General features: G+C 41.8%; 1 protein-coding gene and 1 pseudogene across 4 annotated transcripts in view; one reads left to right on the plus strand and one right to left on the minus strand.

Moving 5' to 3' along the window:
• MFAP5 (microfibril associated protein 5) overlaps nucleotides 1–6,868 on the plus strand; it is a 12,356-nt gene extending 5,488 nt beyond the window's left edge. For 2 of the 4 annotated variants that reach the window (XM_046685559.1, XM_046685549.1), the window contains 5 exons: nucleotides 149–184; nucleotides 2,159–2,188; nucleotides 2,920–3,007; nucleotides 3,587–3,660; nucleotides 4,960–6,868. In XM_046685559.1, coding sequence (XP_046541515.1) covers nucleotides 149–184; nucleotides 2,159–2,188; nucleotides 2,920–3,007; nucleotides 3,587–3,660; nucleotides 4,960–5,072 — 341 coding nt within the window. In that variant the 3' untranslated portion in view covers nucleotides 5,073–6,868. The remainder of the gene's footprint in view (nucleotides 1–148; nucleotides 185–2,158; nucleotides 2,189–2,919; nucleotides 3,008–3,586; nucleotides 3,661–4,959) is intronic. The other 2 variants (XM_046685565.1, XM_046685554.1) reach the window with 1 other exon arrangement.
• A 3,136-nt stretch (nucleotides 6,869–10,004) lies between these two features.
• Nucleotides 10,005–10,819, minus strand: LOC124242672 (ribosomal protein L18-like; annotated as a pseudogene).
• Nucleotides 10,820–11,057: the final 238 nt, after the last annotated feature.

The following is an 11,057-nucleotide window of genomic DNA, read 5'->3' on the forward strand; positions in this document are numbered from 1 at the left end:
TACTTCAATTAACACTATTCCCTTGAACATGATGCACCCAGCCATAGCCTTGACCTTGCACTGATATCTCCATTCTCCCTCTTCTACTCTGCCTTCCCCCTTGCCGATTTAAAGCCCTCCTCATACCTGCTGTTTTGTGCCTTTTCAGTTCTGGCTGATATCACGCCTTCCACAGATGACCTGGGTGAGTTCAGATCCGGGATCCCAGGGCCCCCAGGGCCATTCTGGGCTTTCCTCAGAGCCCATTATGGAAGGCAGTACAGCTGGTGAAGGATCCTAAATAGACAGCACCACAGTTTATGTAGCACATTCTTCCAACAGTTCACTTTAAATTAATGACATTTTTGATGCCTTAACAAGCGGGAACAGTGCTAGGTGTTGATATACAAAATACCAAGACGTGATCTTTTCCTCAAAGTTTCCCAGACTGGACAGGTAAAGCCAAGACAAACATATAAACAAATACATGTTTGGGAAGATAAAAGGAAGCTTTCTAGAAGAAGCAATGGTTAAACTGAATTTTGAAGGAAAAATTGGAGTAAGCCCGGCAGTCATGTAGGGGATGGCCATTCCAGCCAGAGGGAATAGCATGTTCAGAGATGCGAAAGAAAAATAGCGCTTGGCACATTGGGGAAACTGAGTTTTTTTATTGATTAGGGCAAAAACTACAAGAAACAAGTAAGTGGTAGGATGTGCAAAAAAGAAGCTAGATTATTTTTAACAAAATAGTTACTGAAAACCTGCTACTAGGTGCCAGGGATATAAATGTGAACAAAACTGATTTTCTTCTACTAGCTATCTTTTGTCTAATAGACAGGATAGACAAATGAACAGACAACTTTATTCAGTTTCACAAAATGCTATAATCAGTACAGGCAAAGGAAGCTACAGAAGACTCAAAAAGAGTCCTTGACTATATCCAGCGCTGGGGGTTAGGAAAGGCTTTTCTGGAGGGCACAGTAGCTAACTTGCTTCTTGAAAGACAAGTAGAAGTGAATCAAGTGAATAGAGGCAGGAAGAGCTTTTAGGTAAAGAACACCACATGGACAAAGGCTTAGGATAGAAATGAAAACCAATCAGAGAGGAGTTTATGCAAAGAAAGGTTCTAATCAGATTTGTGAATTGGAAAACCAGTGAGGACCCTGTTGTAATAGACTCAATGAAAGATGGTGGCCTGAACTAAGGTAGAGGTAGTGAGAATGAAATGTGAGCTGTCAGGCGGAGAGGACTATCGAGACGATGGCCAGTTTTCTACTGGGTAGAGGGTGGTTATTGGGTGCCTGGTGGTACCATTCACTGAAGAACAATTTAAACTGATGAAGGGAAAGATAGTCAAGTCAGTTTGAGATATGTTGGATTTGAGAGATCTTTGAAAAATTCATGAACTCTTCCATAAAATAGCAGTTGGATTTATAGGTCTGGAGCTTAGAAGAGAGGTCTGGGGTAGAAGTATAAATCTGAGAATTCTCAGCATATAAACCTGCAACTGGAACCCAGGAATAGATACAATCACCTAGCATACTTCCCATAGTATCCTATTAGCAACTCCTTCAAAACATCTTTACAGATAACGCCCATGGTTAGCGTATTCCCTCAAGACTCATCTTACTCGTTCATTTGTTCTCCATTCAACAAACTAGGCCATATTTAACCTGCCCTAGGGTAGGTTTGGCTGTGGCTATGACTCTCATTATTCTTTACCCAAAAGCTTTTATCAAAGAACCATGATGATGTATCTAATTTACAGAGAAGAAATTTTCTTTAATGAGGAAGAGCTTCTACACGATAATAATCTTTTCTCTCCTTAGCTCTAGGATGAAGCTCTTCTGGACATATGGCTCTCTGCCTTGTGTCCCCTACTAAATTTGCTTCTTGACAACAACATAAAGATACTCAAAATACAATAAATTTCTCAACTTTCTAGGAGAGAAACAAGAAAGGCAAAATCAAATTTCCCATCCTAACTTCCAAATCTCTTCAATTTTGTGGATCGAAACAGCTCGTTATGGATTTTCCTTTAGAAGTTGCTAAAAGAGTTATTAACTCATTTGTTTCCTATTTATGGGTGTCCCACGTGGGTCTCAAGTGAGGCAACATGAATTACAGAGGAAGCGACTTCTAGAACTAGTAATAACTGAATAAAATTTCTGCCTTCCAGCCTCGCCCAATGATAAAAATGCCACTGCAGGTATGATTGTCTTTTTCTTAAGCTTTTTTTCTTCCTGAGGATTCCTTACCTCCTTCTTCTTTGGAGGGTACTTGGTACATCTTCTAGTTTACTTCCAATTCTTTCTCAGAGAATATTTTTACTACCCTTTATTTTCCCACCCCACTCCCCTTTGTTAATGAGCTCCTGTCCTAAAAATCATGGGGAAAAGACAGAACCCCTTTTGCATGGTCCTGAAACAATCCTGTCCCTAAACTACCTTGGGACTTTATTTGGCTCGTGGGTTGTGTGTTGGGAAGTGACTGCAAGGACTCAAGATTACCATAGATGTCATGACTAGAATTGCTTTCTTTAATGTAGTGATAATTCTGATGTGCAGAAAACCACTGGAACAGAGAAACAGTGGCCCACCTAAGAATTCTCATTCTTCAGAATGGGATTATCAGGATTTCAATCTGATATTTCATATTGCCACCTGGATAAGCCTTAGAAGGACTTTTTCCTAGAAGAGCCCTCAGAGATTATTTAATCCACTTCTGTTTCCAGGTAGGGAAACACCAAAATTTCATTTTAGCCAATTTCCTACTGCTCTGTTTTAGTGAGCGGGAAAGACATGCCCCAACTTACTATGATCCTCTGTAGAAACTACTTTGTATTTGTTTCCCACTCTTATCTCCTCTCCTCTAGCCTTTTAATCTTTTGTTTATGGCTTTCCTATTGTTATGCCTCTCCCAATTTTTGGGCTTCTTCAGAGTGCCGGGATGAGAAATTTGCTTGTACAAGACTCTATTCTGTGCATCGGCCAGTCAAGCAATGCGTTCATCAGTTATGTTTCACCAGGTAAGGAATCCCAGAACACCCAGAGAGCATCTTACATGGTAGTGGTTTTGTGTCAGTAACTAATGAGCACCCACTATGAATGGGGCAGAAGTTTTTAGCATAACCCTGCTAAGCTATTCCTGAAGATGCCAGCTAGAACCTAGAGTCTGGACTGAGGCATATGGAGAACAGACTGACTAAGAACTCTAGACCCAAGAAAGCAAATGAATGAGAGGGCTGGAAAAAGGAAAGTCATGAGGCAAACACTGGTACGTTGAATTTATTACCTCATAGAAAAAGGCTGAAGTAAGAGATTCAACTCTGAGGACAGAAAATAGTGGGGAGGAGTATTGAGCTTGATTGTAGGTGGAATGTGCAAAGTGTTGCTATGAAGAGTAATTCAGACCATTCCATCACCACATTCCTCTGGAGGGAAAAAAAAGAAGTCTGAAACACTTAAGGAAACCCAAATAGGGGAGAACAGATAAGGAAGAGTGGGGAATACAGGAGGTAAAGAGACATCTTAGGCCTAGGCCAGTCCTCCCTCTCAATGATTTTTTTCTATCTCTGTCCTTAACCATGACCTTGGGACTATGGCAGTTTACGACGGATGTACATCATCAACAATGAGATCTGCTCCCGTCTTGTCTGTAAAGAACACGAAGCTATGAAAGGTAAGACGATGTCTGGGTTTTTAGGAGAGAGAGACAGTCAGGAGAGAGGTACATAGGGACATGATGCTCATGGATCTCGTGGATCTAAGGTCTGGCTTTGGAGAAGGGCTTTAGGCCACCCCTTTAACTTCTGTCAGCCCCTGGTCCACCACGTTACCCCAAATAAACAATCTAAATAAAGCAGAATCTTAATATATAAACATAACCCTAGGAAGAGGACCCCTAGATCTCTTTCCAATTAGACTGTAACCCCCAACCTCTCTTCCTGAAGCTCTGGTCGCTTTGAAGATCTTTCATCAGAGTTCTAGACGAGAGGGCCAATTCAGCCATTACAGATCACAGATTCTACTAGTCTGCAGCCATGCTGACAACTCTAAAAAGAAAAAAAAAAAACCCACCACTAATTTGGAGACAGTAATGTTTGGATAGGGCCTATAAATAAATTAAAAATCTACTGGACATTTAGACACTGGCTACATTATAAACAGTCCACCAATTCCAGGAACCATTTACATTACTTATTGTGAAATTTCAGAGGTAGAGGAAGATAGAAAGACTTTAAAACAATTAAAATGGTCCAAAGTGTGTGGTTATAGACCACACATAGTGGAAGCAAAGATACTTCTCACCTTCCCCATGGCCAGCCTTAAACGATGGCTGTGGTTGATGAAGCCACCACAGACACAGCCACTTCTGACTCAGCAGCCCGCCTTGAGCTGAGTTCCTGAGTAAGACCTGTAGCGAACTTCGCAGAAGGAAACTTGCTGCTTGCCCCCATTGGCTCTGTGCAAGCCACCTGCAAGGGAAGCACCTTGACATTGAGGATGAGTATTTGGGACTCTAGGCACTTTCAAGTGTCTCAAGGGACTTACTAAAGTTAGCTTTTTGCACACAGTAAACACTTAAACATATATTGAATGATTGGACCTCATATTTTTGCTATTTAATAAGCCCATGATTAGAAGAATTGGGAGCTAGGTATAGAAAGGAAACTAAAATTTCCTGACCACTTGTGCTAGGTACTTTGCATACATTATTCACTTTAATACTCTCAACTACAGTGTTGAGGCAGGTATTTTAACACTTATTTTACACAAAGGGATAGTGAGGTTCAGAAAAGTTAAGAAACTTTATAGTAAGTAGCAAATAACCAGTAAGTGGCAGAGCTGGGGTTCTAACCCACATCTATTTCTCTTCAACCTTTTCGTGACCCCACACTGCAGTCTTCTCTTTCTCCTCAAGCGTGAGCCCCTATTTCTCCCTGCATTCTCATTCCATCATGCTCTGCTTCTCTTCTAGATGAACTTTGCCGTCAGATGGCTGGTCTACCCCCAAGGCGACTCCGTCGTTCCAACTACTTCCGACTTCCTCCCTGTGACAATGTGAATCTGCAGAGACCCAGTGGTCTCTGATCATCAAGGAAGAGGAAAGAAGAATGTGTGGATGGGAGGAAGAGAATGCTCTAAGAATAGGGAACTCCTTGTCCAACCATTTTCAGCTAACCCATAGACATTAGCATTTCTTAAACCAATTGCTTTGCATGTCTAGCTTTTGCCCCTACTCCCTGATTTTTCACCCAGACTAATTAACATTTATGTCATTTTTCAATACATAAAATATAAAGTCTATATTATTGCATGGTTTGGGTGTTCCCCAATATCATAGACGTGGTAGATAAATGATGACCATGTGACTCATGTACAAACATTCTACATACAATTTCAAGGGAACATAAACTTTAGGTTAGTAATATTTACTATTGAATCTGTCTGAGAAAGATCTTAGAGTGAAAGAAGCTATCATTGTCTATTTTCACTAGTCATACAACTTCATTTATTCTGCTTTCAAGAGTTTCCTAGATTAACACCCCATTCATCTACATGGTCCTCTTTACTCTTATTTTAACTGTTTTGCTGATTGTCCTAACATTTGCCTGGCAATTCCTCTTTATGAGAAGAATCACAGTAATTTCTGTAGTCCTAGGAAATTTTCCAGAGCCAAGAGTTATACAATCCTACTAGCAACATATAAAGACCCAAAATGTTGTCTTTTACTAAGCTCAGAGGCTGAGGCTAGAGGAGTACACCAGGTATAGAACTTGGACTCATGATTCCACATTCAATTTTTCATGCAGTTGTCCAATCGGCAGATAGTGCTGGAAAGTAAGTCTCATGTATTTACTTAGCCCACCTCCACACATTAATTAGACAACTTAATGTGAAATCATATCATTGGTCTGAGCTTCCTTGAGTTGTTGCTACTTCTTTCATCCTCATCACTTACCAAAATCTATAGAGATTATTGTGCAAATGCATTCTAGAATAGCCTGATTTGGGGCCTTAAGAAGGGCATTCAGACCTGAACTTCAATAGGAAGGCACGAAGTTTACCCAAGGGTTTCTAGGAAAGAGTAAAAGAAACACGATATTCAGTCAAACCACATTGTTATCTGGCTCTAGCAGTAAGCAGGTAGCCTCAAATAAGTCATGTTCCCTCGGCAGGCCCTGGTTTAATGTCCCTATCTTTAACATGAGAAAGTTAAATTTATGTAAGTTCTAAGGTTTCTTTTAATTCTATGATTCTCAAGATTTGAATGCATTAGTCTTGTTTCTTGAAACCTAGACGTAGTCTAATTCACAACAACCACGTCTGCTTTATAAGGTGGGAAATACCCTCCATTAGGACAGCAGTCCACAATGTCATAGAACAAAATCCCATTATAAGTGACAAATTATATATTATGAGCCCTTCCATCTGAATAACTCAGTAACTTTCTACAAAGCCAATGAAATTCAAGTGAGAACCAGGGGACTCTGAGACAACAAGTTACATGAGAGAATTCCACTCTGCAGGGATGGATTCCTTTCGTATTGCTGAGAAGACTACCTAAATGACGATCAGGCTCTTGCTGTTAAGAAGCAATTTAATTTAATGGATTTGCACAACTGAATAAAGAGAAATGCTAGGAAAAGCCCCAAAGCATGTCATCTCTGCTCCGTAGTCTCTAGAAGTAAATGTACTCATACCTAGAAAGACATATTAAGTGGATATTGTAGCTACTGTAGAGAAATCTCATAGGCACAGAGTTTCCAAGAATCTCTTCGTGAACTTGACCCTCCTACTGCATGTTGAATGAGAGGTGGCATTTCCACCAGAAAGCACCTCAATCCCAGTATTGTGTATGTTGCAAATTAAACATTTTAAAATAATGTTTTCTCAAGTTTCATTTTCAGAAGAGAGTGTTCTTTGGTCTGGTTATTTCTCTTTCCCTTTTATGTTTAGAAGGAAGACCTGAATTTATGCTTTCATCTCCTTTTGAAAACTGAGTACCAACATTGCTCCAATTTCTCTGTTCCGCTATTCTCTATTGCATCCTTCTTCACTCCACAACTTTACCATTGGTTCTCCAACATTCCAAATTTATTTAGTCCCCTCTAGACATGGTCCCTCCTTGGTTCCCCAGAAAATTCGTTTCCTTTTCTGCCCCCTTGAGGCCCATCAGTCTTGCTAGGTGAGGTTTCATACCTCACTCTCACTTTCTTTTTGCATGGTCAAATTGCTGTGTTTTGCCATTTCTCATTGTTCTTATATTCTCTACCTTTTTTACTCTTCTTGATAGGTAAACCAACATTTCTAACTTGCTTTCCATTCTTTCTTTCCTCATCCTTATAACGTCTCATTTTCCCCCATAACCTTGCCCTAAGAAGGGTCCGAGGTCAAAGTTTCAGGAGGTTGCTTCTGTCTCAGTTCTTTCCCTCTGCACTCTCTTCCCCATCGGCAGAATTCCATTCACCTCCTTTTGCTTGTTTTTCACTCTTGCCTCATTTCAGGTCCCTGATGTTCTTGTTTTCTTTCCTCGTTCCTCCCATGGAAAGGATTTAAAACTTTTACCCTTTAAGGTGTTAATATTATCCTTTTCCTGGCGAACACAAATGATAACCTTCTTAAGCAAGGAACATATATTTTGATGAAAAAGAATTATGTGGGAGCTGGCTCCATGGCCTAGTGGTTAAGTTAGGTGCACTCTGCTTTGGCGGCCTAGGTCGGGTTCCCAGGCACGGACCTACACCACTTGTGGCAAAGTGGCCTAGGTTGGGTTCCCAGGCACGGACCTACACCACTTGTTAGCAACCAAGCTGTGGTGGCCCACGTACAAAATAGAGGAAGATTGGCATGGATGATAGCTCAGAGTGAATGTTCCTGAAGCAAAAAAGAGGAAGATTGGCAACAGATGTTCGCTCAGGGCAAATCTTCCCCAGCAAAATAAATAAATAAACAGACATTATAAAAAATTATGTGAACCAAAACAATGTATCTTTACTGTTGCAATGAAAGGATTTGGTGAAAGTATCATTTGGCAATTTTTGAGCTCGAATACCTTCCTGGTACCTTGAAGAGATAGTGGGCTTATCTGCCTACCCATTAGGTTTACCCTTATTTTCTCTTCCAAACTTGAGTTGATCCTGCTCTGTGCCTAACTTTTTCTATATTTCATGCTTATGATTGGAGAAAATCCTGCTTTCTCCTTGAATGAACAAGTTCTGGAAATTCAAGTGTGCACTATGCTCTCTAAATATAGTTTCATGCACACTTTCTCTAAGTATTCTTTTGACTCACAGGCAGAAGGTGCAAAACCCAGCTGGTTTACCCACTTCTGGCCCTTACCTTTGATGACATCAAGCAGTATAAGTTGCTACCCACAAGCTCCACCCTCCTGTGCTTCAGGGTGCTTGTGGCAAGAGTTGGATGTTTAACCAAATGCTTTACAACTGGTCAGAAGGTGCAAGCAACTTGCAGCCTCTGAGGTTCCCCTTCCTTCTGTATTGAAGTAGCTGTAGCACAGTGAAGGAAGAAATGTGAGAAGAAATAGAAAAGAAGACAGAAGAGCACCGGACAAGGGGGATAAGGAACGGCAGAGTGATGACAGCTTGACCTCAGGGAAGGGGAACCAGGAGGCTAGAAGGTGGGAATAGAGAAATCTGTATGGGAGAAGGCAATCTGGAAAGTGTGGTGAAGAGGACCTGAGCAATCTGGAAACTCACAGGGCAGAATGGAAGGACATCAGGAGCAGCGGAGGGGAGGAAGCCTTGTCCTTGCAGCTTTGTCCACTCAGGGAGGCAAAGATTTGGTTAAAAATACAAAACTCCAATAAAAATTGAAATTGTTGTATCTTTTAGCATTTTCACTAACCAAACATCAGGGAAAGTGACTTGTTGAGTTCCTCTGTGGTGGAGAGAGGAACAGGTGGCCACAGTTTTGTTTTTTTTTTTCTAAAAACCAGTCAAGCAGAGCCAAAAGCAGCAGTCAGACGACTACTTCTGGGCAGAACCTAAGATGGAAAAAGCAAATGTTGTTTATATAAATAGAGGTGCAGAGCCCATTGTTTCCTGTTGACAAATCAAGCTTCACTTCACCTCAAACCCTCAATTTTTTAAAAATAGCTGATAGTGGGGTTTTCTTTTTTTTCAATTTCTCCAATCACTTTCAGTGAGGTTCTAGTTTTTTCCTAATACAGGCGTCCTGCAATTCTTCTCTCTCTCTCTCTCTGGTGTTTTTCTCTTTCCTCTCCCTTTTCATTTCTTCTGTGTGTTTACCTAGCCATGCATCTGTATTGTGTAGCTTTATGGAATACACTACTAAATTTATGGTTCTAGGTATAATAAAATGTACATTACAGCATCCTGTCCATTTCAATATAAAAGAATTGGTATTTGTTTCAGGGCCAGTCCTGACATAGCTCTCACTAGTTGTGATGCTAAGGGAATAACTTCTCAACTGTAAATTGATGGCAATACATCTGCTTTACCAGTGGTTCTGAGAATTAACAAGCTCATGTATTCAAAAGATTTAGCACCTGTAAAACTATTATATATTTAATAAAGCTGTAAGGGGCTGGGCGTGTGGTGGAGTGGTTAAGTTCACAGTTCCACTTCCTCAGCCCAGGCTTCACCAGCTCGGATCCCGGGTGCGGACCTACGAACTGCTCATCAAGCCATGCTGTGGCAGGCGTCCCACATATAAAGTGGAGGAAGACGGGCATGGATGTTAGCTCAGGGCTAATCTTCCTCAAAAGAAAAATAATAATAAAGCCATAGGCCTTTTTTTTCCCATTTAGGCTGATTGGTTTCTCCCTAACTCTTCCTGAGTAGGTTGACTCTTCAGTTCCTTCCGTTGTAACACAATGAGTTTACCCTTGCTGGTTAGCCACTGAGTGGAGCAGTGTGGAAATCTGCCAACGGTCGACAATACCACCAATTCTGGTGTCTCCTTGGTTTAAGGTTTCTAATTTTAATTTAACTTTTTTTCAGCATCCAAAAATCTTTTTAATAGCAGGCAGGATCTGGGTTAGCTTTTGTAGCTGCGGCTGGCATGGCGGTCTCTGGCACACCCAAACGTAAGGCACCTGGAGCACACGGAGAGTTTGGTGTGACTGAGCACTGTTCCCGGCGCCTTGCCCAAATGCCTGTACACCTCTCTGCCCCCGTGAGGACCAGAGAGCAGGATGATGCCACAGCCCCTGGGGGAGCCCAGGGCCAGCTGGTCTAAGGTGAGGCTCTTTTTTTTTTTTTTAAAGATTTTATTTTTCCTGTTTCTCCCCAAAGCCCTCCGGTACATAGTTGTATATTTTTTTTAGTTGTGGGTCCTTCTAGTTGTGGCATGTGGGACGCCACCTCAGCATGGCTTGATCAGTGGTGCCATGTCGGCGACCAGGATCCGAACCCGCGAAACCCTGGGCCACCGAAGTGCAGCACATGAACTTAGCCACTCTGCCACAGGGCCGGCCACTAAGGTGAGGCTCTTGCTTCCAGCAGTGAAGATGCGGCTCGAGGGGCAGCTGCTCACACGCAGGGCACACATCTTCAATTTGGGCACCTCAGGGACACGCACATCATCCGTTATAGCCCCTACAACCACAGCTGTTTTGTCTCCTCGCCAGGAAGCTTCATATTCTGGATGGTCCAGAAGAGAGACAGAGGCGACCAGTTGGTGCGACTCATTAACAACCTCTTCAGCACAACTTGGTTGAAGGAAGAGTTGGTTAGTCTGGCCAGAAACCCGTACAGCTCAACCAACAGCCTTTGGTGGATGTCCAGGCTCTTGGGCTCCTTGAGCCGAAGTTTAACCTTCCCATCTTTGTTGTGGCGGATGCTGACTCCCATGATGGCGCCCCCTGCTGGACCAGGACTGGACTAGATTTAATTTGTAAATTTTCTTGTCAGGTAGTTTTTTTTACAAACATCATGTTTCATTGTGAGAATGACCTTGTAAGATGGGCAGCAGAGGGATTATTGTTCCTATTTTTCAGACGAGGACCAGGTTTAGAGAAGTAAAGAGATCTGGCTAACTTCGTAAAGTTTAGCATGACAGAACCAGGCCTGAGCTCATCAGTTCTACAAC

Source organism: Equus quagga, chromosome 1 (genome assembly GCF_021613505.1).
Source record: "Equus quagga isolate Etosha38 chromosome 1, UCLA_HA_Equagga_1.0, whole genome shotgun sequence".
NCBI lineage: Eukaryota > Metazoa > Chordata > Mammalia > Perissodactyla > Equidae > Equus > Equus quagga.